Source organism: Apis florea, unplaced genomic scaffold (assembly GCF_048593485.1).
Source record: "Apis florea isolate Af1SG1 unplaced genomic scaffold, ASM4859348v1 contig_2350_pilon, whole genome shotgun sequence".
In the NCBI taxonomy this organism is placed as follows: domain Eukaryota; kingdom Metazoa; phylum Arthropoda; class Insecta; order Hymenoptera; family Apidae; genus Apis; species Apis florea.
Window position 1 is genome coordinate 258,549 of NW_028256565.1, and position 26,180 is coordinate 284,728.

A 26,180-nucleotide genomic window follows, 5' to 3' on the forward strand; every position below is an offset into this window, starting at 1 on the left:
AGTGTGAAGATGAATAAACTTTTGCTTTTTCTAATCTGATTAATTCAATTTTGATAGAACAAAAATCGAGGAAAATAAAATATCATTGAATATAACGAAAATTGTTTCAATTCGTGTGTAAAATTATAAAACAATTGATGACAAATTCTATACTTGTTAACATTTAAATAGCATATCAAATAGCGACAATTAATGCTCGTGACTCGTTCTGTTTAAATTTATTTCTATTCCGTTTCAATTGGTATACATATATATGTATATATGTATATATATGTGTGTGTATTACCGATGATCGTTCAAAACTAGTAATAACCGTATATATAAACATGATTACTGATCATGTTTCATTGGATTCTTTCAACCCCTCCTTATTCTCGTTTATTTATTAGTTTCATTTATATTACTTCTCTTCGTTCAACGTGAACTTGATGGTTAATTCTTGTTCCCTCACTTCTCAATGAAAGAGAATCTTTAAGAATTACGATTAAATTTATTTTAATATACTTGTTTTCTTTTTTATTATAGAATTATGGAATTATTCATTGATATGATAAGTTACCCGTATCAATATTGTCATGATTTACAATTGATTTTACCGCTGCTACTTGTATAATAATATATATCATAGCCTATTATCATCATCACCATCACGATTACTATTATCATCATCATCATCATCATCATCACCACCATCACTACCATCTGTATTACCACCACCACAACTACTATTACCACCACCATCACTACTACTGCTACTGCCACCATTACAATCATCTTGACGACGACACAACGATGTTTGGTGTCTCTTTTTAACTGTACTTCAGACCACGCGCACCCTTCGTAAGTATAAGAACGTCTCGTTTTTATCTACCGGTTGATCGCTACCTGTAATATGAATACGCGAATTTAAATAAATCCATCGAATTTCCGGTTGTAAGCGGTTCATCGAAATGAATGTTCATGAATGTTGATGAGTGAAAATACGTCCTTTTGTTTCAAATTTATGTGAACAAAAATAATCTAAAAGAAAACAGTATGCATATTTAGAATAATTAATGTGAATCGTGTGAACTTGTGATTCTAGTGATAATTAATACCACTTATATCGCGGGATTGCTTAGTTCAATTATGACGAATCAAAACATTTACGTTTCTTTAAATCTGAATATAATCGTTATTTAAATAGCGCAAGCGATAAAATTAATTTATCATAAATTTTATTCTAATAAATTTCTTATTTTACTAATTTCATCGAATCGTTGAATTTAATTTTCGATAAAAAAATCGATGTATATTCGTTCTGCGAAATAATAAAAAAATATATATCCGAACCAGACTATGCGATAATCATTCTAATCTATCGGATGAATCGTAAGTTTCAAAATTTGTTCATAGAAAAAAGAAATATGTATACATAAATATGTATACATATTGTATTTTGATATTTCAATTCCAAATTAAATTTAGCCATAATAATAATAAAGATTAAAAGATCGTAATTTCGATAATACTAATATATTAGATAACTTTAATTTAGATAAACTTATTTATTCGAGAGTTTTCAAACTCTAAATATTCAATTGACCGACATATAGGTCGCGCTAATGAAATAATATGCATTCAGTTTACTTTTATTACGCGTATCAAAGAAAATAATGTTTCTTTTTGATTCGTTGTGCGATATTTCATAACCGATGATTTTTCCGTAGATTATTCGAATATTTAGGTATTAACCGACCGTGATGTCGCTAACAGAAAAGAAACACGAGAGTCTTTAAGTAAATAATGTTTAATGATCGGAATTAAAATATAAATTATTATTGAAAGATGCTATAACTTTCTGTAAAATTTAAACATCTCATAACAGATCGATGATTATCAAAATAATTTTTATTTGCTTGTACAATAATTGTGAAAGAGAAAGACAAAGAGGTAGGGAGGAAGGGAGAGAGAGAAAGAGACAAAAAGAGAGAAAAAGAATAAATAGAAGAAACCGGAGAAACGATTATTTTACAAATTTCGAGTTCATGTTGAAACGATCGATATATCAAATTAACGAAAGATATTCATATTTGAAGAATCCAACCGCGTCAAATTACGTGTTTTGGTAAAGGATCATAATCGTCATCGTTAGACCGAGACACATATACAAGTCGAAAAAATCGGCATGTATGTATCGTAAATACTATATCGCGATGAGGGACGTGTGTTTAGTCATTTTCTCTTCGATCCGTGTAACAGCTTCGAGATTAGCGAGTCAAAGAGAGAGCAGGGTCATCGTGACGATACGCGTTATCATGCTACTGCAAATAGAAGAAACTTGCGATCCGTAAATAACACTGGGACAGTCAACTTCGAATGGACTCGAAGGAGCAGTGGTGCGTCATTTTTTCGCTAACTGGCTAGTTGGATTTATCGCGATCCGCGCTCCTTCCGCGAGCAGTAATAACACGCGCTTTACTTCTACATACTATAGATCGAAGCATAACAAGCTTTCTCTCTATCAGGTCCCTGCTTCGCGATCGTTCTCCATAGACCGGTCGAACGAATCCCCTACCTATCTTGGATCTAAGAGTTTTACGTCGATTCTCAACTACTTGTTCCTCGTATATTACGAGACGCGGTTTGATCGTTGGAATATTTGTGGATATTTGTGTGTGAAATAGAGTTAGAAAGAAATATATATATATATATATATATACGATATATTACATCGATATGCCGAGTTTACCCGCTTTTCATATAATCTCTTTATCATTGTTCAGATAACAAACTGTCTGCGAAAATAATAATTATTTGTCGAGTCGAAACAAAGTTAAAAATTTGAAGAATTTTAATATACACGATGTATACTTGTTTTTGTTTAAAGATCTGTATTATAAAGACAAAAGTATCTCGGCATTCCCGTTAAATCGAATCGTAAAAAGAGATATTCATAAGTGGAGAATTTTTGCCCTATTTTCATAGGAATTTTGAGATGTTACTCTCGAGTGCTTGGTTTGAAGTAATCGCGGCAGTTCTTTTGACGATATTGATCTTCGTTACTAGCCATCGACCGGCATGGTGGTTTTGGACAGCTACATCTCACGAAGCTACCGGTAAGTAAATTCAAGTAAAAATGTTGTTAGTACGTTTCACACGTTGAAACGAAATATTTACACGTAAATTTTTACACGTATAATTAAGAAAAAAAAATATAAAAAGCGTGCACGCATTCGTGATATAGTATATTATACATGTATGTAATTTTGCGTATAGTAGAATAGCGTTGGTTTTTTTCATTCGATGAAAACGATAGATTCGAATACACAAGTTAGGCAAAAGAAAGAAAAGAAAAGAAAAGAAAAGAAAAGAAAAGAAAAGAAGAGAAGATGTTTCGTGTATGAACGACCTTGATTTCGAAACAGGGCGCGTTCACGTGCGTTCCCTTTCCAATTAAGCGTAAGCTCGAAATTCGTATGACGGACGACCTTGTATCGACCTTGCGTGCCTTTTTTTTTAATCTTTCAAGAAGATTAACGTTCTTCCCCTTACACGAGAAATTATGATGTTCAATAATGTACAAAATATAACAAAATGTGCATAATATAATAGCTCGACTCGTATAGAGAAAGTTAGATTATCTGGCAAACGTTTTACGTTTTTTTGTTTGCGTGATGGTTAACAGCACCAACCGAAGGGAAGTTTGGAACGGTATCCAACGTTCCAGGACCGTTTTCTTTACCGATTTTTGGGACCAGATGGATATTCTCTTGCATCGGTCACTATAAATTGAACAAGATACACGATGCTTACAAAGGTAAGAAATTTACCGTTGATATTACGCGTTTATTCTTTTATTATTTACGATTTCGACGAACGAAATTTGAAATTTTGCTAGAATTTTGTAGAATGAATTTAAAATTTTACACATATTTTAAAATGGCGGATTATTTCTGATTCAAGAATAGATTTGAACCAACGATATGGCGCGTTGTGTAAAGAAGAAGCATTGTGGAATTTTCCAATGATCTCTGTCTTCTCCCGTCAGGATATCGAGACTATCATCCGCCGAAACTCCAGGTATCCGCTTCGTCCCCCGCAAGAGGTGATATCTCATTATCGGCGGACACGCCGGGATCGTTACACGAATCTCGGTTTGGTCAACGAGTGAGTAGTAATTTTACGTTCTTCTAAACGCTTGATTCCGTAGTTAAGACACGAACCAACACACATATATATATATAAAATTCGATAGACAAGGACAAACGTGGCACAATCTTCGGGTAGCTCTTACATCGGAATTGACGGCTGCCAGTACTGTCCTTGGCTTTTTCCCGGCCCTGAATATCGTCGCGGATTCGTTCATCGAGTTGATCCGCCGTCAAAGGGTCGGATACAAAGTGACAGGTTTCGAAGAGCTTGCCTATAAAATGGGATTGGAAAGTAAGATCTATCCGAGATCGATCCAAGATTATCGATTCTATTCGGTTTTATCGGTCTCGGTCCAGGTACCTGCACTTTGATCCTGGGTCGACATCTCGGTTTCTTGAAACCTGACTCGAGTAGCGAGCTTGCGATGAGACTGGCGGAAGCTGTCAGGATACACTTCACCGCCTCGCGGGACGCCTTTTACGGATTGCCGCTTTGGAAATTGTTACCAACCTGTGCGTACAAACAACTGATAGAGAGCGAGGACGCTATATACAAGTATGTTTGGACAGGTATCGAACGAACGGATTGAAAATTCGTTGAAAAACGGCGTTCTCAACGTTGTTGTACAAGCGATATCGTTCAATTTCAGTATCATTTCGGAGATTGTCGAAACCACTATACTGGAGAAACGAGACGACGCTAAAGACGAATCGGTCGAGGCCGTTTTTCAATCCATCCTGAGACAAAAGAATCTCGATGTACGCGACAAGAAAGCAGCCATTGTTGACTTTATAGCGGCTGGTATACACACGGTATTATATTACACAATATTTACACTTTATTCTTCTTCTAACCGTCGCGTTCGTATTTTCTCTTATCTCTTCTCACCATCTTTTTACGATCTCTCGCCAACAGCTTGGAAATACTTTGGTGTTTCTCTTCGATTTGATTGGGCGTAACCCAGCCGTACAGATCAAACTTTACGAAGAAACCTACGCGTTGGCACCGGCTGGTTGCGATTTGACCATCGACAATTTACGGAAAGCCAAGTATTTGCGCGCGTGTATCACCGAATCTCTACGGTGCGTAACTTAAAGAGAGCAATTTTTCTTTTAATTTTCTTAAAAAATGATCAATTTTAATTTTTTTTTTTTTTTTTTCACTGCACTGCGTTCGTTCAGATTGATTCCAACGACAACTTGCATCGCCCGCATCTTGGACGAGCCTATCGAACTTAGCGGTTATCGTTTGACCGCGGGAGTAAGTAACAATTCCAATCCATTCCTATCACGAGTTTGCAATCACGAATTAATTATTTTTCCTTCCTCCTCTCCCTTTTATTTTCCGCGTAGACCGTAGTGCTTTTGCACACTTGGATAGCAGGTTTGAACGAGGAAAATTTCAAAGACGCCAAAAAATATTTGCCCGAGAGGTGGACGACACCTACCAGTCCCCATTCGCCGTTATTAGTCGCACCTTTCGGAGCTGGAAGGAGAATATGCCCGGGTAAACGATTCGTCGATCTCGCGTTACAGCTTATTTTGGCAAAGGTTCTTCTTTTTCTTCTTTTTATCACATTCTTGGATTCATTAGATTTATATATATATATATACACACGCACATACACGTCAATAATCTTTTCCCTTGCAGATTATACGAGAATTTGAGATCATCGTGGACGAAGAACTCGATTTGCAATTTGAATTTATTCTCGCGCCAAAAGGCCCGGTCTCCCTTGGTTTCCGCGATCGTACTTGAAATTCGTCATCGAAATCCCCAGTTTAGCTTTATTGTTACTCTCGTTACCTATTGTTATTTTATATTCGTAAATAATAATAACAATTTCACTTGTTGTTGTAAGTAAATTTTGTTCAAATCGAATTATTTATCGTATTGGAAATACTTATTCTACGCATTGTACAGAAAATTTACGAGAAGGATAGACCTAATAATTAATATTTTAATCGTACGCGGGTGTAAGCGCTTGAAATTGTTTTACTTTCTTTGTTATTTAAATTTTTCGATTTCTTTTCTTTTTTTACAATGTTTTTCCATATAACGTGGTCACGTTGCGTTATTAATACAAGAATAATACGATCTTGAACATTATGGATGATAGACGCATTGGATTGTGCATTTATTGTTATTTATCTATGTTATATCGAATAATATAGTAGTAAGTAGAGTATACGTTAGGACGCGTTAGAGAGACAAGAGATTTGTTTCAACAATAGAAATGTGTAGATAATATATCGAAGATCGAATACGATCGAGGCAATTTTTTTTTATACTCGTTGCATGACCGATGAATCATATGGTTGATTCGTTACTGGAATAAATTACTTTTCCATTAAAAAAAAAATTCGCTTGTAAAATGAATTTTTTCCCTATCTCTTATCTCGAATAAGTTTAACGAAATTTAATAAAAAATTTTTCAAATTTTATTAGTTCAATTAATCGTTATACGAAAAATTTAAAAAATTTTTTTCCCCTTCTTTAAAGATATTATAAAATTCTTTTTTTTCGAACAATTGTTATGCAATGTTTATTCGTTTATTTATTATTCGTTATCGATAACATTCGCGCGCAGCGAAATTAATTATTAGTAACTTTCTATGATATATGCGCATGCAATTTTATTATCGATACATTAGCTAGAATATATTATAAATTATAGGACGTTTCGCGCAACTTTCACAAAATATAGACAAAGATGAATATAAGTTATATTTTTGCATTGTTTTGTTGCTCGTAATTCAACGATGATTTCGAATTATGAATTATGAAGTACGTGTTTAACATTTTAACGAACATGGTATTCGAGTTGCACGTTTCGAAGCGTGATGCTTATTTGATTTTTCGACCATGATTTTCAACCAGCCCGTCCAGAAGGATCGTTTTCGTATTTTATAACGTTTCTTTTTCTATCAACATAAATTTCGTTATCGAAATCGAATGTTCTTCTTCTTCTTCGAATAAATGCTATTACACTTAATATACGCACATCATATTCCAACGAAATATGAATTCGAAATGATCTTAAGATGATTGTATCGCAGCTCGTTAAATGCCCTTTAAAACCATGTCTTTTGTGAAATCGATGTTCTTTTTTTTTTCTTTTTCTTTTTTTTTTTTTTTTTTTTTGTGTCAATCATCCGAACTACGTCAAAGTGAACGTGATTCAAAAATCAAGGGGGTCAATCCCATTGAATATAAACTCTTTGAAAATAAACGTGTTACAAGAAAAAAAACGGTATGTACATATGTATACATATAAAGCTACAGCGACGTCTACAACTATAGCTTTTCTTTTCTTTCTTCATTTCTTCACTTAACCAAACTTTTGATGCTCCTCGGTAAATTAGGTATAGAACCTTTGTTCACGCTCGCGGCCGTCGGCCTCATGAAACTGTGATTCTTCGCTCCGGCTCTCGGATGAATCAATTTACTTTTAGCAGGCGACGGCGTTGTCGCTTTTTCAACATTGACGCGACTCAACGACGCGGATAACGGTCCCACACTGCTGCCGCTTCCACTGCTGCTGCTGCGCGAAGCGATCACTCGTCCTCCTTTGTTTCTTCTTTGCGCGTCGATGCTCGACTGAAACGAAACAAATTTTCTCGTTTCAAAAAGGGGAGGGGATGAAATCTTCGAGAGAAATGGAATTACTTACCCCGAGAGATTTGCGAACAGTTCTCGCCGTCGGACCCACGCTACTTCCACTGCTACTACTTCTGCTCGCGGGTATTCTGGTGATCGTCGTGGAACGTGGATTCGTACGACGTTTCTCGTTGCTCTTCAATGGCAACGGATTGTGAGATGGGCTTTTTCGCAGATCATTGGTCAATGCACAAATGGCGGACGTGTAGGTGCGCAGAGGTGTATGATTCGGTACTAAATTTCGCACGGTGTTCACAGACGTGGCGCTGTTCAAAGAGCTTCGGGAACTGCGAAGACTGCTCCTCGATCCCGAACGTTCCACCTCGTTTCTCGCTTGATGATTATTGTTGTTGTTGTTGTTGTTCGTCGATTGGAACTCGAATTTCGAACTCGAATTTCGTTGCATAGCTTCCGTCTTTCCAACATCCCGCTTCAAACTGTTGGCTCGTTTCGGGAGAAAGCTAGATTTTTCAACGGTGTGCTTGATCGAGTTGGCTTTGATCGTAGATGGCGCGGCAGACGTTTTCGTCGGCTTCAATGGATTGCCAATCGGATTGGTCGAATCGTGGTCAACCAACGATTTGACATCGATAGTGGTTCGAATCATCGAAGGATTATTGGGATCGGCTCCACCGTAACGTAATTCGGCCGGCGAGCATCGAGTGGAATCATGGGTGTCCGTTTCGTAATTTCCAGAGGACGTCTCTTGACTCAGGGTTTCCGAAACTAAACTTTGCGTCTCCTCGAAACCCTCGTCGTTCATCTCTTGATCTCGAACTTTACCGGTGGGAGGTAACGAGGAGAAAGAGTGGTGAGAGGTGGCGTTAGGGACATTCGGATGAGGGGATGAGGCGTAAGTGGGATGAAAGACAGAGCCATCGTGGTTGGATTGCGGCGCGTCTCGCGTTATTTTATTTTGGTTTCGAAGCGGCGTCGATTCGGAGCGTTTGACGCGGTGAATATTCTCGTTCGAACTTTCGTTTTCTCGGCAACCGTTCGATTTGATGGCCAGATCGATTTCGTCTTCGGCGGGCTGATGTCGCGATCGAGAGGAGATCGAGATGTTTCGATCTTCGTTCACCTGACTAGGCGGATTGCTGGTCAAACTGATAGCCTCTTTCACCTGACTAGGATCGATCATGCTCCTCTGCCGCTCGCGACTGGTCACCGCTCTTTCCGCGTGAACGGTTAAAGACGGCTCACGTGGCCTGGATTCTTGCATCACGGGGCTAAGAACGGTGTTCGTCACGGCGATCACGGCCGACGGTTGGCTAACCGGTAATCTCGAGTTTCGATTGGTGAACGGCCGCGACAGTCGTTGAAGATCCTCCCCGGAACGAGCGATCTCCGCCAGTGCCGTATCTATATCGAACAAATTCGACGTATCTTGCCGTTTCGATTTCTCTTGCCAAACAGGCGACGTTTGGCAACATTTCCCTCGCCCCTCCTCCTCCGGCAATGGAAGCGTGTGCGGGCGTTCGGCCGGTTTCTCCCCGAACGAATCGGTATCGACCACCTTCGACTCTTTCTCCGCGCCGTTCTCTTGGTTCTTTTTGTACCTTCGCGTTCTCCTCGCCGACGAATAACGATCGAAATTACCTGAAACGATAAAGATCGATAGAGATAGTCGACGAGGATTTGGATGGGGAAAGATTCGTTGAAAAGCCACGATGTTGGCCTTACCTGTACCGAAATCGGCGTTATTATTTACACTTTTTCCCGCCGTATTCTTGAAATCTCTGGTTTGGAAGGAACCGTTGCAACGTTCTCTTTTGCACGGCTCCTTCTCGACCGGTTTCACCTCTCTCGGCGGGCTGAATAGTTTTCTCGTAGCCGGCGGTGTTTCTATATTATCGGAGTCGATCTCTATCTTGTCGATCATCTTTTCCTCGTCCGCGCCTTTCTTCAGCTTGGAAGAAAATCTCCTCGCACCGCCGAGTTGAGAGTCGCCGTAAGGTTGTCGCAGATAGATCGTTAATTCGTCTTGAGAAGTTGGATTATTCGCGGCATCGTTGATCTTGTTCTTCTTTCTCTCTTCCTCTTTAATGGACTGCAACAGGTAAAAGGCAAAAGTGAAAATCGATTCTTCCCCTTTTGCGACTATCGTCTCGAGAGGAAAATAGAATTTCTGTTCTCTCGTGAAAAAAAATACGATGCCATGCAACCAGACATGCCTGCAACGTGCTCGAAGAAGATAAAACGTTCTCCGCGCTCAGTCTCGATCTTAGCCTACGGGAATAACGCGGATCAGTCTCTTCCATGCTGTTTGGTACGTTCAGGCTGGATTTTCGCCAAGGAGATTTATCTTTTTGCGATGGGTGCGTTTCAGCCTCTGGAAAGAGAACGAGTTTGAATTTGAATTTGAAAAGAGAAAAAATACGAGAATAAATAAAGATGGACTACCTTCGATAGCTTCCATCGTGCGCATTACGTCAGTCTTTTCGACGGATGGACGCCAATCGTAAACTTCCGAATACGCATCGCGCGTGGAATTGGCTTCGATCTGAGCATTCGTCTTGCCTTCGCTTTCTATTCGTCGAAGAAATTGAATTAGAATTTTGAAAGAAATTTCGTGTTTCACGTATACCAATATTTACCAGAGTCTTCGTAAGATCGTCGATTCGCGTGATGCAATTGTCTTGCTTTCCTTTGAAGCTCTTCTCCTGCCCGATCTTCTTTTTCATTCTCCGACAACCACGCCTCAATTTTTTGCCGCCACGCTTTCCTGTTCGATACGTATACGTATTAACATTACGTATAAACGACAGACATTTTTATAAAACTTCCACGAGAATACTCGTTTCCCGTCGGTAACGTATGTTTCGATAAAACGAGAATTCTCGTTTCCCGTCGGTAATGTGTTAACACACGTATAATATATATATATATTTGAGTCGTTTACCCTGTAGATTTCGTCTCTTCTTCTTGTAAGAAAGGTTTGCTCTCGATCAAGGGGGACGGAGAATTAGGTCTTTCGCGATCAATGGAAAAGTCGGCGTTTAACAGATCGCTTCTTCGAGATTGTCCTCGAGCTCTTCTCGCCCAAGAACGATCTATTCGTATTCGTAGAAAACAAAATTTCTCACGATAGAATTTTCAAATAAAGAATAAAGACAAAAAAAAATTCGAACAAAATAATATAATCGTACCTAAACTGCCCCATGATTTTCTCTCACGAGTTCCATCTTGCCCCGACGTTCTCAAAAAGTCCATTAAATTACCATCGTCGTCTTCGCAAGGTATTCGACTTCTTCGGCGTCGAAGAGTACCATTTGGCGTGACATCTGTGAGAAACAATTTATAATATTATACTGCGAAACGATTTAAGAAGGAAGAGAGAACGATTCGATAGGAAAGCGTGTTTGGTCATGGATACCTGGCGAGTATATATCTTCTTTGGTAGATTGTTGATCGACGATTCCACCGGAACAAGAACCTAAACGTCGTCGAATATTGGGTGATCCGGTTATCGAGACATCTTCGTCAGAAGTGACGATACCGTTTTGCAGTCTTTTCATCTAAAAAGGAGGGATCGTGAAGAGGGATCGAACAAAGGAATGTAAAAATTAATATAATACCTTAATATCGCTACGACTGTAATTCCTTTGAGGTAAACCGGTGGCAAAATCGAAAGGATCGTAATTGATTAAATTGCATTCGGATTCAGAGATTGGCGCCTCGATTTGTTGGTTGTTGGTCACTGTAAAAAATATATTATGTATACATATACAAAATATGAAGTGTATCGTTTTAATCAACTTATTTGCTTTGAAAAGAAATACAAAAAGAAGAGAGAAGAGAATTCGTAATAGGAACATGTAACAAAGACGTACATAATCGTTTTTTAGCCAAAAGTTGTTCTTCTCGTTGCTTGCGCCTTGCCAGTACCTGTTCTTCTTGAATTCTACGCCTTTCATTCTCCGCGACAGCTTGGTTGAATTTCAGGCAAAATTGATGGAATATCTTGAAACATTCCTCAATTTTGAACGTGTTACCGTCCTCGCAGAAAAATTCGGCGAGCGATCGCCTTAACGTTTCCAGCTCTTCCATGTCTCGTTTCAACTGACTCATCTCCTGTTCCGCGATCTACAACCGCACGAAAAACAATCGATTTGCATTTTCCTCATTAATAAATTTCAAAACGAAAGAAATTTTTTAACAATTTTTTTCCTCTTCTCTCGATTTCATTGGTTAGTAGACCGATTCTTTCTTTTTATCTTTCTATCTCTATAAAAACGATAATGAAGTAAATTTAGGTTATGTTAGGTTAAGTACGATTAACGATCTGTAAAAATACCTGTAAAAATTGTGCCATCTGTTTCTGTATGTCGGTTTCCGTCGAAGGGAAATTGATCTGTGCCTTGATCTTTTTTATCTTTGTGTCGAGTGCGTTAAATTCGTTGTTCAACTGCTCCGTTGTACTCCTTCGCATCATCGAACGTCGACACGAGCGTGAGACAAAAGGACAAAAGAGAGGACGTTGTTTTAGATATAACGTTTTCGAAATCGAGCGAGCTATTTATATATTTTCTCGAAATAAAAACAACAACAACAACAACAACAACTTACTTCGTGGCAGCCTCCAACGTGGTCATGTTCTTCGCGAAATCCAACAAATCCTTCCTCTTTCTTTCGGCTTGCTACAACGTGCAACAACGTGACAACAACGTAAGAAGAAACAACGTTCGAGATACGAACGAGGAAGAGATTTTATAATAACGTAACGTGAACGAAAAGTGTTGTGTGTACGTTACCAGAGCCACGTAATGTATAAGATTCATTCCTGGCTTATTCGCACGAATTTCGGTTAATTTTTGCAAAGAGGACAATTTTACTCCGGCAGCGTTCCCAGCGTAACCACCCTACGACATTTATCACGCATTATTCATTCCTATTTTTCCACTTTTCGGGCAATCTTCTCGTTTTCCATTTCGTACCGAATTGAGAAAGTTTCCAGTTACCAGAACCATGTACAACACTTCTTGAAGAGGTTTGTTCGTCATCAAATCTTCACCCGCTAGAATCATCGAGTTAATACTCGGTTCCAAATAGCTCATATTGGCAGCGAATTCTTCCTTCAACAGCATACACTCTATACGCAGTTTGTAACTGGGAGGGGAAGAGGGGAAGAGGAAAGGGGAAATAAATGAAATTTTCATATCAATTGATTTAAATTCTAATCTAATCGAATGGAAAAATTAGAGAAAAATTTTTATCCTACTTTGGTACTTGAACGAGCTGGAGAAAGAATTTCTCGGCGTTTCCGAGCTTCGACTTGTCGCCGTCGAAACTCTTGAGCATCTCTAATTCGTCCACCTCGGGCAAAATTTTCAAAAGGCCACGCAACTTTTCAGCCCCGATCTCGTCGTGGCTTCCATCCTTTATGAGCCGAATAATATCTTCGTTCGAGCTGAAAATCGTTTCTCAATTCAATCGGTCCTCGATCGAGGAGAAATGAGAATTTAACCTCTTACCTTCGAAACTGCTTTAAAAATATATTGACGTTCAAACTCCTCTTGCCATCGAGAAGCGCGATCTGAAATGATGAACGAGTAGAAGAACGAGAGAGTCACGAATCGAGCACGAGAGATTCAAGTGATACCTCGGTCGGTTCCCTTCGTCGTTTCTCGGCGTCCGAGTTAGTTCCGTGGGAGGAACACGAGGTGGCTGGTAACACGGGAGGTACTTGTTGACAAAACAGACCCTCCATTTCCGCCCAATCTATATCCGCCATTGGAGAGTTTTGGTGTTCGTCGGCAACCAGGGACCAAATGTTCCGCTTTCCGATCACCTGGGAGGGAAGGACTCGTCTGAGAATTGAATTCTCGTCGAAGAAAGTAAAGAAAGAAAGAAAGAAGGAAAGAAAGAAAGAAGAAAAAATGGGAGGAAAGAAAGAAACAAAGAAGAAAAGATGGGAGAAAAGAAAGAAACAAAGAAGAAAAGAAGGAAGGAAAGGAAAAGAGAAAAAAGAAAGGAAAAAAGAAGGAAAAAGGGAAAGAAAGAAAGAAGAAAAGAAGGAAGGAAAGAAAGAAGAAAAGATGGGAGAAAAGAAAGAAACAAAGAAGAAAAGAAGGAAGGAAAGGAAAAGAGAAAAAAGAAAGGAAAAAAGAAGGAAAAAAAGAAAGAAGAAAAGAAGGAAGGAAAGAAAGAAGAAAAGAAGAAAAGAAGGAAGGAAAGAAAGAAAAAAAGAAGAAAAGAAGGAAGGAAAGAAAGAAACAAAGAAGAAAAGAAATAAAAAAGAGAAAGAAAAAAGGAAGGAAAGGAAAAGAGAAAGAAGAAAAGAAAAAAGAAGGAAAAAGGGAAAGAAAGAAAGAAGGAAAAAAAGAAGGAAGGAAAGAAAGAAACAAACAAAGAAGAAAAGAAACAAGAAACAAAAAAGAAAAGAAAAAAAAGAAAGAAAAAAGAAAGAAAGAAAGAAAGAAGGAAAGAAAGAAAGAAGGAAAGAAAGAAAAAAAGAAGGAAAGAAAGAAAGAAGAAAAGATGGGAGGAAAGAAAGAAACAAAGAAGAAAAAAGGAAGGAAAGAAAGAAACAAAGAAGAAAAAAAGGAAAGAAAGAAACAAACAAAGAAGAAAAGAAACAAGAAACAAAAAAGAAAAGAAAAAAAAAGAAAGAAGGAAAGAAAGAAAGAAAAAAGAAAGAAGGAAAGAAAGAAGAAAAAAAACAAAAAAGAAAGAAGGAAAGAAAGAAAGAAAAAAGAAAGGAGGAAAGAAAGAAGAAAAAAAGAAAAAAGAAAGAAAGAAAGAAAGAAAAAAGAAAGAAGGAAAGAAAGAAAAAAGAAAGAAGGAAAGAAAGAAAGAAAGAAAGAAGGAAAGAAAATAATGGAGGAGGCGATCACCTTGTGATTAGGTATCTTGTTCCAATTGATGGTTTTCATTTTTGCCTTGGGGGTGGGTATTTCCTGTTGCGGCAACAGCCTCGCGTGATTGTTGGGCGGCTCGGGGGTGGGCACTCGGGCGATAGGTAACACGTGCAACGGTGGTGGGATCGGCGGTGGTTCCATCGATGCATCGGCACGCGTCGCGTTCCCGGCAAGAAACGGGGGAGGTGGAGGCGGTGGTTGGAAGAAGTTGCTTTGGTTTCGATCGACGAAGGGGGCGGGTGGTGGCGGCGGGGGCGGTAAAGGTGGCACGGGTGCCGGCGAGTTGTTCACCGATAACGACGCTTTTCGGGATGTTCCGCACGTTTGATCGGTGGCCCGACAGTGGCAGCAGAGATTCGCCTATCGAAATCGAATCCAACGTTCATCTTATTAAGATCAGAGATATGATATATTTTATTATACTACCTGAAGGCTAGGCGAGCGCAACAGTTTGGTAGCGTCTTCTCGATTCTCCAACAGAGTTGCTCTGTGAACCAACGTTTCCGCCGTGTCCCACGCCAAATCGCTGGCAGCGTCTTTCGGATCGAGCCGCAATAGATGTTGAAGAATGCTCAGAAATGGTATCTCTTGGGGCGTGTCTGCGATCTAAGGTAAAAGAAAAAAAAAAAAAAAAAGAAAAAAGAAAAAAAAACGTACGATCTAGAATCTAATAAATTCGACCATCTTCGATTCTTACTTGTCCAAATATCGCGTAAAAAACGTCCAGGTGGGAAGAAAGATCGATCCCGGGCGGTCCGTGATTCGATAATTCCTCGTCAGCCTCTCGCTGATCGTCGAAAACATCGAGCTGTACCCTTAGATCCGGTGCGTGGCTTTTCCTGCAAGAAAATCATCATCTTCCTGATCCGGGTACATTTTAAGCCCTTAGGTAGGTAGGTGTTCGATTCTATTTTTATCCCGCTCGACACGCATGTTTCCTCCGGAATTTCTATATTTCCATCTCTATCCTACCTATTTTCCTTTCTGACCGATTCTCCTGCTTCCGTTGTTAAATTATCCTTTCGAAGCAGAATCTTTCGAAACGTGCAATTTCTTTCACAATGGTGTACCCATCCATCGCATCGTTTCGAACGGAATTCTCGGTTCTTACACGGTAGAAATAAGTATTATACGTATATGTAACATACGAGGATTAAACTTGACGACAAAAAAAGAAAAACGAATTTGCGTGTCGAGTGGAGATGGTGCGCGAAAATTCGTTCGACGAGTAGTAAGTATTTGAACGTTAGAAATCTATCGTACTTTACTCGGTTCTCGCCCCAACCAACGTGAGCTTCGATTGCGTTTCGAATACGATGATTTTTTTTTTCCTCTCTTCGATTTCACACTCTCGATACACGTCGATATACGTCACTGTATGGAATGGAAATTTAAAATACCACGGAAAACACCATTTTATATTCAAATTAGATTCAACCTGTTCGTGGAACAGGTTCGCTAAAATATTTCTCACTTATAACCGATATATTCGACCGATATTTTCTTTCGAGTCGTATGCATAAGTAAGGAGTAAAAAAAGAGAAAGAAAAAAAATTAGAAAATCTCGAACAATTCGAACGAATTATGCGTGTAAATATCGAAACGAATGGAGAAATGGCGCGTCGCGTCGCGTCGCGCTCGTTCCAGTTTAATACTCTGGCGTGCAGCTATAGCTTGCGTCTCATCGCGACACGAGTTTACTCGCGGCGGAGAGTTAATTCGGGCTTTTCTCTCTCTCCCTTCGAGTCACCTATGTATTTCGGTTCTTCCTTTTTTACCCTTGTTCTTTACCGTTTCGCGCGCCATTTCCCACCTCGCCTCCTTTTCGCCTTCTTTCCCCGGTGATAATCGTTCGATCTTTCGACCAGCAACTCGAAAAGAAATTCTATCGTTTCCATCGTTTTCTCGTTTCGTCGCGATTTCTTTTCGCGATTATATTCTCTCTCTCTCCTCCCCCTCCCCTTGCCCCCCCTCCCTACCCCGTTTCATTTCAACGAATTTTTCCAACGAGGAAAAATTTGGAAACAAAGCGTAGGATGGAAAAAAGACGATGCTCGAAGAAGCGATGTTTGATCGAGTCGATCGAAGTATTCTAGAAGGTATCGAGAATATCGATTCTTTTTTCGTTCATAAATCTCGATCTATAGATGTATATTTCGAACGATATTTAAAGCGACTTGTGCGACTGGTTTTGCTCGATCAAGAATAGTTTGCTCGTCCGTCATCCCGCGAAGGAATGACAGATCGTACTATTCCTGTAGACTCGCAGAGAGAGACTCTCTAAACAGAAAAGACAAAAGCTAGAGAGATTCGCGTATCGTGATTCGATGCGAATACTCGTAGTTCCAATCCAATGGTTTTTATCGCGTTTCTACAACTTTCGCTTCGTTTTCGTGTCGATCGATATTGTCGCGTCGCGTGCGTATTCGTTTATCATGATAGAACGACATATAGAAACGGAAAACTATATCCCTGAATATAGCAACGATCATCTTCTCTGAAGATCGCACGTAACGCGAATAATGTATGGAAACGAAAGGAAACGATCGGTATCGATGTAGCGAGATATACCGATCGAGCATCGAATGAATAAACACGATGATTAGATTAGTGCATGCAACAGTCTTACATCGCATAGGCTGAACGAATGCCTACTTTTAGTTAGTCAACCGATCCTCGGATGGAATCCGAGTTTAAATAATTCTGGCTAGTTGCGTACGACGATTTATTAACGTTGCATTGGGTGCGAATGAAAAGGTGTGGGTACAATAAAGCGCCCTTTCGTAACATTCATTATTATTTATTATTCAACGATGTTAAGGTGTTAATCAGTTAATTTCATAAATCCAGGTCGTCGTAGAGTACTCACCGCAGCTCGTTCAAAATCGGAAGGAGCTTCAAACCTGCGAACGAAATAAATATGCGTTATCCTTGTCTTTTTTCTTATCCTCCTTACACATAATATATATATATATATATATAGATTCGATACTAACCGATGAACTCGTTGCGGATTCTTATGCGATCCTTCAGCACCGGGGTAGAGATGACCAAACAATTAATGAATGCCAATAGCACGGTCCGATAATCTTCGCCGGTTGCGTTTTGCAATTCTTCTACCACGATTCGTAAACGATATCGTTCATTTTTTCGTTTCTGGAATTCGTGTTATCGTTCGATTATTATTTTGTTTGTCCGTTAGAACGACAGCATCGTCGGCGAAAAAACACATTCGCACACGTTCCATTAGTTTTGGCATCGCGAAGAAGAGATTAGATTAGAAAGCGGTAATTTGACGAGGAAAAAGTGTGATGGCATAGTGTAACTCGGTGGGGCGCAGAATGTACGTAACATAGATAGGCTAGTGGTGTCGCGAATGGAGGTTTCCAACCCAATGATATATCGGTATATTGTTCTTTTGTTTGTCGAAGGAAGACCTTGAACTGTGACTTTTACGCAAGCTTAGCATGCGGGTTCGCTTTCTGCGTTAAGTACCTACGTATCGAACGGATATACGGCAACCTTGCGTTTAAACGCTACCTTATACCTCTGAGATAAAAATTCCAACTTTTTTTTTTTTTTTTTTGCGGTAATAACTTTATTACTCTGCGAATGAAAAGAAAGAAAGAAAGAGAAAAAAAAAACGAACGAACGAACGAAATCAACCTTATCCTTATTATATTCGAATTTGTTACTCAAGTTCGATCACCTGATATGCGTGAAGGGTATCGATAGCCCTCTGCCTTCCATCCTGACTATAAACACACAACGCCGAAAGCAATTCTACCACTTGCTTCTTCACCGAGGGACAAGCGGTGTCCAAGGCTGAAATTTAACGAGATACGCGATTAATAGGATGCAATCGGAGCCGGTTATCCGACATTCGAGCTATCGAGAACGTTGAATAATTTTACCCGAGGCAAGCTTGACGCAGTAATCAGGATTATCCACGATATAGTCGAGACCAACGTGGGAATCCATATTGACAACATTTGGAAAATGCTCTGCCCCGAATCTGAAACAAACGAAATTGTGATTAATTTCGATATTTTCCATATTTTCTTATTATAATAATAATAATAATAATAATAATATATATATATATATAATAATATAGATAATAGTAGATACGTAACGTAATGTATAAACGTATAAGGAGTATATAACATAGAAGGAACAATAGTTTTTTCGTAACGGTCATTGATATTTAGGACAAAGTGTTTTTCGTGTCTATTGTCGTATTTACGGATCAACGATTTTTAACGAGTCATCGCCGATCATCGTTCGAAAATATACGTACATACATATGTAAATTCATAAGTACTTACGTGCATATCTCGCTATTTCGATTTTACATTTCTATTTTTCCTAACGTGAAATAAAACGAATAAAGTTAGAACAAGGTCTTGATTGAGAATCAATGTGTCATACTATTTTCTATGCGTATCACATACTTAAACTTGTACGAGTAAGATCGCTGAGAAAAAGAAAGAGAGAAAGAGAGAGAGAGAGGGAAGAGAGAAATAAGTATATCTTGTATACGTTTAAGGAGCATATTCAATTTTTAAAGAATATCGACAATGATAAATATTATACGATCAAGATATCGATTTATTCGACGAGATTTAATCGATATCGAAAAATAATCTTCTGCTTCGTATGTCCATGAATATAGGAATACGTTGGAGGACGTGAATAAAAAGAAGGAGGAACAATTGTAGAGAAGTAAAAGGAACAGAGAGAGAAAGAGAGAGAAGAGAGAGAGAGAGAAGGAGCAATAAAAAGAAGAGAGATGAAGAAGCATGAAAGAGTGAAAGGACGAAAGAGAAAGAACTGGAGAGAGGGAAATATAGGGGAAAGACCCATAGAATTGCGTCATCGTATGCATGCGCATATTTCTCTCTCTCTCTCTCTCTCTTTTTCTAGTCATGTTTAAAAATAGATTCTCGAATATATATATATATGTATGTATTATTAAGGGCTTACAACGCGTGATTAGGTAGCTTGGCATCGATTAGTCTATATGTAAATAATAAAACATAAAAACAAATTTTCTTTCAACGTATGACCGAGCAGAAGTTAGCCGATTGTAAAAAAAAGCTATACGTTCATACATACAGATATAGCTCAATATACATTTCAAGCGATGTAAACGAATCCGAAAGGAGAGAATAAAATAAAAAACAAAGAATCAACGAGAACGAATATGCTTCTAATTGTAAGTAAATACGATTCGCGAACATGTTTCCGAATATATCGCGAGTGGTAGAGGCTGGTAAAAGTGATTCATGCTGGTACGCCTTGCTGCAGCCGTACTAAGTCATTGGTGCTTCCTGTAATCGTACCTACCGACGACCTCGAAGTTCGCACTTGCGTGTCTGCATTTACAGTGGCACTAGCCATCTTAGGAAGGCTGCGATTCGATTTATTGAAATAAGGAGAAAAGAAAGAAAAAGGAAGAAACGTACGGGACATTCGATTTTAATTTCGTTCGGTTTCGTTCGCGTTTTTTGAGAAAATATAAATATAATCGAAAGTATCCTATATTTCTAATCGAGATTATTCCCTCGAGTTAACTGCGTTATAATTAATAAGCGTATTATACATGTTCCAGTCATTTAATTCTAATGATTTAAATTTCTAAATAAATGATTCGAATGAAAATTCATAAAGTTCGAAAACTGTTGATGGAATTCGATCAAAACGAAACGGTGAATGAAGTTTTGAATATAAAATTCGATATGAAATTACGTATAATACGATCGCATATATTAGAGACGATCTTACGAATGCATGTACGAATTTACGTGTGTTCGTGTATATTTAGGCATAGATATACATAAAATAACACTCTCGACGCTCGTAGGATACCATATCGGGTACCTTGTTGACCTCGCTTCTTTTCTCTGTCTTTCGTTTTTGTTCTCGTTCTTGTTCTCTTTCGCGTATGAATACGCAAACCTAAGTAAGTATATGTATATGTCCACCGACAATCTGCTCGCCTCTCTTCCCACGTCTCTCTCAATACCGACAAAAGAAGTTTCGACCATCGTCAATGTCGTTCCTCGTCGCCGAAAAGAGAATTCGATACGAAGTACGGACACGTCATGTTTGCGATTCGAATCGAAACGACAAAAAGATCATAATTCGTGGATCGATGAATGCATCAATATTTCGGCGAAAAAGTATAAAAATTAGTTCATCGCTAATCGATGCGTACCATTAAAACGATAACGTAAATCATTGTTCGATCAACGAATGTAATTTTAATTACATACGTGATTTGTCGCGACATTTTTGAATCATATGGATACCTTGATTCCACTCGTTCTTTTAGAGAAGGCGTATATCGACAGAGGCCATCTCGAAATCTCCATGTATAGACTCTTGTACGTTAGAGATATCCTGAATCTTTTTGATTCATATGACCTCGTAACAACTACCTACGGAAAACGATCAACGAAATCATCTATGATTGATTGTTTTTTCTACGAGGATGAGACGAATGTTAAAAATATTACTCGCGAATCGATACTATTTATCGATTATCGATAATTTGTCGAATCGATACATGTATTTTTATTATTACATTCTAATATCGATAATAATAATAAAAACCTTTTAATTAACGCGATTTTTAATCGTCAAAGATAAAGATGCTCCACTATTATTCGATTGTTACATCGCATTATTATAATTTCGAATAAAATCTTTCACACTGATCTTTGTACCACGACACAACATTACCAGTTTCGTCACGTTTGCCTTCGTATATTCTGAACGTCCTTGTGCAAAACGAAATGCTGATCTTTCCTTCGATTCTTCTTTCTTTTGTTTCGTGTTGTTGGGATTCCTAACTGCACATGAACATTTATGTCGATGATGAATCGATTGACACTGTATCTCGACTATTTTGCATTAGAAATATGTAGATACATCCATGTGTACCTACACACATATCGTTTAACGTTTAACGTGTTCACGATAGCTGTTGTTGCAAACGAAACAGTTGTCGGAAACAGTTAGGATTTCAAATCGTTCCGTTAATATATCGATACGAGTTAATTGCGGTTACCTTGTCGCAACGTGGTCATGGCCCCCGACTGGTTGTTGGATTATAGTGGTCAGGATTGTTCCCTCCTCCCCTACTTTTACTCATACATCTATCACGCTTCTTGATATTTTCAAAATTCAAAATTTTGCTTTCTTCTATTTTTTTTTCGAATAATTTCTATCTTCTGTTAAAGAAAAAATCGATTCGAGAATTCTAATTACGCAATATAGAGAGTACACGAAATATTATTATTTATGTTTCGCTTATAAAATCATAATCATAAAGAAACATTATTTTAATTTTAATTTTCGACGAGCCAATGCAATAAATAAATAAATTATATTAAATCGTTTATAAATATGACATTAGATAAATTTGTTTAATTATTTATTACGCAAGAGAGATCTTTTAATATTGCGGGATTATTCGATCAAAATTGGAAATAATTCATGCACTATTCGTTTTATTAAAAACAAAAAAGAATTAAAAAAAAAAAAATATTTTAAACTAATATTAACGATACGGACAATTGTTATGAAGAGTGATATCTTTCATTCAGAAAACGAAAAAAAAAAAAAAAGATGCGAATACGTTTGACAGGTGTTCGCTTCGAGAGACTAATGGAACAATTAATAAGACGATGAACGAAAGAAAGAATCGCATAAATTGTTGGATGAAACTTTCCTCTCACCTTTTATTTTCATTTAAACAACAGGTTGTTTGGCGAATGAATGGTCCGTAGTTTGATCGGCATTTCGATTGCGGTAGCACGCGGTTCACGCACACTTTTTTCGTCAAGCACCGATTCGCGGAAACTGCGTTTCAGGAGCGCGCGACTGGCCGCCACCTTGCTATGGAATGATTTACCGCGCATGCGTACTTTCTCTCTGTTCGATTCAACTTCATTCTTTGTCATCTTTGACGATGAGCAAAGACTGCTTACAATTCGCATTCTTTTCTTTTTTTCATTTTTTTTTTTTCCATTTTCAAACTTTTTCTTTTCACTTATAATTGTTTATTTTTTCTTTATCATAAAAATTTCATATACGCTTTGTTCGTTTTAATGGCGACGAATATAAACATAAGGATATTTAAAAGTTGCTTAATTTTTTAAAGATTTCTTAATTTTATCTACATTCATCAAATTATTTCAAATTTACTGATATCGTTCATTAAAGACGTAAAAAATAGACATATCATTTTTTGTAATATTAGTAAATGTTGCGAATATGTGATATTGCATATACATGAAATGCATGTAAAGTGTAAAAAATACACATTGTAACGCATATACATATACACAATATATAAATAAAATTATATTATCATATTGTGAATATACAGAAATTGTTCGTCTGTTCATTGATACAGAAATCAATTAAATTGGTAGACTAATAATTTAATTGTTCACTGGCGAATTTAATTGTCTTATATGAATCATTTAAAAACGTTGATGGAAATTTGACGGTTGCGTTGGTTGTGCGGTAGAATAAACCATTCCTGGAGGTTGTTGATGGGTCATTGCATGACTTTGATGTTGATGAAATTCTGGAGCTCCATGAGGACCATTAAGTCTCACTCGTTTTGCATTTTGTCCATGATTGTGATCACCATTTCCTTGTTGTTGCTGATTTTGTTGCTAAAATTTTATACAATTCGTAAAAAGAAAAATATAAATTATCCAAGTTAATGATACTCACAGTTTGTTGTTGATTTTGTCGTGCTTTATTTTCAGTCTTTTCCTCTGTATCATCATCCGTTAAAAATTCTCGTTTAGGATATGGAATAGGACAACCGGCAAATATGCTACAATATTATTTAAATAGATTGATTCGGTTTAAAAGCAAACGATATATACGATTTAAATCATGATTAAATTCTTAAAATCTTACTCTTGTGTTGGCAATGGTTCTTCTTGAAAGTAAGCGTCTTGCATAGAATGTTCGGAGGTTATTCGTTTATTGGGATCCATCATTAAAAGTTTCTGAAGCTGAAATAAATTAATATTATTATTTGAAAAATAAGTTTAAAAAGAATTAAAATATTTTACTTAATCATACCAAATTAAACGCTTTACTATCGGGTTTAATTTTATGTCTGTCCATATACTTAGTAAGAGAACAGTTTGCATAACTGTAAGAAGATTTATATTTCGATTAAAGTTAAATTAAAAATTTTGATTTATGTATTTCTTATGTATGGGTATATGCATACAAATCTGTCTTTAAAAGGATACTAACTTTGATCTTTTAAAATCTTTAAGTAATGTAGGATGTTCTGGCATTTTTTTAATATCTTCCCAATCCTTTTCCAATGGGAATCCCATCACGTTAAATATTCTAAATTTTAATGAAAATCGTTATTTTTATTATAATATTATATTCTATATTATTTATATATTTAATGCATATATCAAATAATTTGTTTACCTATCTAATTGATCATGATGATATGGATTACTAGTCTTGATATCTTCTTGCCTACAGTGGAATATAGGTTCAGAAGTTAAAAGTTCTGCAAATATACAACCAATAGCCCAAATATCTAAAATAAAAAAAATATTTGAAAAGAAAATATATATTGATAATTATAATTTTTAAATATATATAAAATATACCTATAGCTTTTGTATAATGTCTAGCACCTAAAAGTAATTCTGGTGCTCTATACCAAAATGTTACTACAACTGGATCCAAATCTGCAAGAGGCTTTAAAGGAGCATTGAATAATCTAGCAAAACCCATGTCTGCAATTTTAACACGTCCTCTTTCATTTCCTTCTCCCATTACTAAGATATTTGCTGGTTTCTAAATTTAATATTATTCAATATAAAATTAATAAAAATAAGATATTATACATATGTATGATATAAATCTATATATATATAATAATAAATTACCAAATCTCTATGAAGCACCCAATTGGAATGTAAATAATGAATACCATCAAGAATTTGATATAACAAAGACTTTACCATACCCTTTGGTACCATAACAGGTTTTTTATTAGCTTTTGCTGCTCTATGAAACTTTATTATATGCTACAGATTAAAATAAAAATTATTAATGTTTAACAAATTAGAAAATATTTAATGAAATTGAATTACTAAATTCAATTATGAAATACTTCAATAAGAAATATAAACATACCCATAAATCATGCTCAGCAAAGTCAAATAATAACCATACTTTGCGATCAATGTGTGATAAAAAGACTCTAATTAATGTAATCACATTTACATGTTTCAGTTCCCTAAGTAACTATAGAAACACATATGTCAAAATATTTATAATAAAATAATTAATATTATTATATGTATTATGCTTTTAGTTTTGGATAATATGCATATTAATGGTTTTATGATAATTTTATATAATATGCATATTAATAAGAATAAAATAAATACTTACTGCAATTTCTCGACATGCAGACATTGAAAGGCCTGTACCTTCTATTTGTTTAAGGCCAAAATCCTTTGTGTCTGGTCGAGATTTCAATTCGCTATCTGGTACACTATTCAAATGTCAAATATGCATTATCATTGCAAAAAGTGAAAAGGATAAAATGAAAAGAATTTTCGCCTTGTTATAAGAATTTTTTATATAATGCTTAATATTTAGAATAATTAAAATTAATTATTTTATATATATATATTACAAAGTATTCTAGAAACCATAGATATGTACAAGAAACCAAAACATGTACAAAAATTAATTTTATTTCAATATTTAAATAAAAGCTACAATTTTCTAATAACAGAAAATATTCCTTCGTAAATTTGTATATTTTACGAAAAATGAAAGATTATTCTTACTGATATGAAATATAATTTAATATATTAAATCTTCTATGTTAGGTTAGAAAAACTAACCCCTCCTTTCTGCGAGCTTTATAGACATGACCATAAGTTCCTCTTCCAACTTTACATCCCTCAAATTCGAAAAGATCTTCGACCTTAGTTCGATCTGTGTCAGTTTTTAATTTAAATTCATAATCCATGATATTTAATATTACTGAGATATTTATCAACTATAAACAAACATTTTTAATATACATATATATATATATATAGATAGATAAAGAGACCGATCAACTTTTGCATATACCACCACAAACGAGGTACAGAATAGATCTAACATTCAATGTATTTTTTCGTCCTATACTGGAGGATACTAGATCTTTCTTATTATTTTAGTATTATTCTCAGCTCAGCCAATAAAATTGTAATATCAATAATAATTAAAATTAAATTTCAATATTTCAAAATTACATATAAAATATAGAAAATATATTTCATTACAAAATTTAAATCCTACCACTATCGTCGAAATAAAGTCTCACGTCATATGTATATCAGTATATATTTTTTGCAAAATCATTGTAAACATGTATTGTAAAGTCAAAAATATTATATGTATATTTTTTACATTAACGATTAAAATACATTGTAATTTTGAAAAAAAAATGATGAA

The 26,180-nt window shown here is 36.5% G+C and overlaps 4 protein-coding genes across 6 annotated transcripts; 2 read left to right on the plus strand and 2 right to left on the minus strand.

Moving 5' to 3' along the window:
* On the plus strand, positions 1 to 6,496 carry shd (cytochrome P450 family 24 subfamily A member shade). Of its 2 annotated transcripts, XM_086904184.1 has the most exons (12): positions 1 to 113; positions 526 to 840; positions 2,968 to 3,098; positions 3,668 to 3,799; positions 3,951 to 4,149; positions 4,238 to 4,425; positions 4,491 to 4,689; positions 4,784 to 4,946; positions 5,050 to 5,216; positions 5,316 to 5,394; positions 5,487 to 5,684; positions 5,785 to 6,496. In XM_086904184.1, exons 3-12 carry the CDS (start codon positions 2,978 to 2,980, stop codon positions 5,890 to 5,892), a joined length of 1,554 nt encoding a protein of 517 aa, XP_086760310.1. In that variant the 5' UTR covers positions 1 to 113; positions 526 to 840; positions 2,968 to 2,977; the 3' UTR covers positions 5,893 to 6,496. The 2 variants fall into 2 exon arrangements, with proteins under 2 accessions (XP_086760310.1, XP_003696746.1); XM_003696698.4 differs by lacking the exons at positions 1 to 113; positions 526 to 840 and adding an exon at positions 2,254 to 2,378.
* form3 (FH2 domain-containing protein formin 3) lies at positions 5,983 to 22,606 on the minus strand. Its single transcript, XM_086904182.1, has 26 exons — positions 22,400 to 22,606; positions 18,569 to 18,669; positions 18,364 to 18,479; positions 17,651 to 17,810; positions 17,524 to 17,557; positions 15,352 to 15,493; positions 15,081 to 15,260; positions 14,631 to 15,014; positions 13,397 to 13,585; positions 13,269 to 13,330; positions 13,016 to 13,204; positions 12,732 to 12,903; positions 12,549 to 12,656; positions 12,364 to 12,434; positions 12,092 to 12,218; positions 11,628 to 11,880; positions 11,373 to 11,494; positions 11,171 to 11,312; positions 10,944 to 11,078; positions 10,697 to 10,847; positions 10,392 to 10,519; positions 10,198 to 10,323; positions 9,969 to 10,126; positions 9,478 to 9,844; positions 7,808 to 9,393; positions 5,983 to 7,734 (listed from the first exon to the last, which is right to left on the minus strand). The coding sequence occupies exons 2-26, from the start codon at positions 18,633 to 18,635 to the stop codon at positions 7,462 to 7,464; spliced, it is 5,442 nt and encodes a 1,813-aa protein (XP_086760308.1). The 5' UTR covers positions 18,636 to 18,669; positions 22,400 to 22,606; the 3' UTR covers positions 5,983 to 7,461.
* Positions 20,371 to 21,209, plus strand: LOC116414863 (uncharacterized). Its single transcript, XM_031918234.2, has 2 exons — positions 20,371 to 20,838; positions 20,992 to 21,209. Exons 1-2 carry the CDS (start codon positions 20,448 to 20,450, stop codon positions 21,207 to 21,209), a joined length of 609 nt encoding a protein of 202 aa, XP_031774094.1. The 5' UTR covers positions 20,371 to 20,447.
* A 399-nt stretch (positions 22,607 to 23,005) lies between the features above and the next one.
* Positions 23,006 to 25,842, minus strand: Cdk8 (cyclin-dependent kinase 8). Of its 2 annotated transcripts, none has more exons than XM_031918230.2 (11): positions 25,580 to 25,842; positions 25,119 to 25,221; positions 24,858 to 24,968; positions 24,608 to 24,748; positions 24,326 to 24,515; positions 24,138 to 24,252; positions 23,949 to 24,047; positions 23,769 to 23,841; positions 23,601 to 23,698; positions 23,409 to 23,514; positions 23,006 to 23,347 (listed from the first exon to the last, which is right to left on the minus strand). In XM_031918230.2, exons 1-11 carry the CDS (start codon positions 25,705 to 25,707, stop codon positions 23,150 to 23,152), a joined length of 1,362 nt encoding a protein of 453 aa, XP_031774090.1. In that variant the 5' UTR covers positions 25,708 to 25,842; the 3' UTR covers positions 23,006 to 23,149. The 2 variants fall into 2 exon arrangements, with proteins under 2 accessions (XP_031774090.1, XP_086760311.1); XM_086904185.1 differs by having other exon boundaries at positions 25,523 to 25,842.
* Positions 25,843 to 26,180: the final 338 nt, after the last annotated feature.

Bases quoted from the DNA above. Each gene is read 5' to 3' on its own strand.
- shd (XM_003696698.4), top strand. From the start codon at position 2,359: ATGGACTCGAAGGAGCAGTG. The intron at 2,379-2,967 runs GTGCGTCATTTT...CTATTTTCATAG, and splicing joins ATGGACTCGAAGGAGCAGTG to GAATTTTGAGATGTTACTCT. The intron at 5,217-5,315 runs GTGCGTAACTTA...GCGTTCGTTCAG, and splicing joins TGTATCACCGAATCTCTACG to ATTGATTCCAACGACAACTT.
- form3 (XM_086904182.1), bottom strand. From the start codon at position 18,635: ATGGATTCCCACGTTGGTCTCGACTATATCGTGGATAATCCTGATTAC. The intron at 18,480-18,568 runs GTAAAATTATTC...GTTAAATTTCAG, and splicing joins CTGCGTCAAGCTTGCCTCGG to CCTTGGACACCGCTTGTCCC. The intron at 15,015-15,080 runs GTAGTATAATAA...CGATTTCGATAG, and splicing joins TGCGCTCGCCTAGCCTTCAG to GCGAATCTCTGCTGCCACTG.
- LOC116414863 (XM_031918234.2), top strand. From the start codon at position 20,448: ATGTACGAATTTACGTGTGTTCGTGTATATTTAGGCATAGATATACAT. The intron at 20,839-20,991 runs AGTATAAAAATT...TCGTTCTTTTAG, and splicing joins CATCAATATTTCGGCGAAAA to AGAAGGCGTATATCGACAGA.
- Cdk8 (XM_031918230.2), bottom strand. From the start codon at position 25,707: ATGGATTATGAATTTAAATTAAAAACTGACACAGATCGAACTAAGGTC. The intron at 24,749-24,857 runs GTATGTTTATAT...TTTAATCTGTAG, and splicing joins TTGCTGAGCATGATTTATGG to CATATAATAAAGTTTCATAG. The intron at 24,048-24,137 runs GTAAACAAATTA...ATTAAAATTTAG, and splicing joins CATCATGATCAATTAGATAG to AATATTTAACGTGATGGGAT.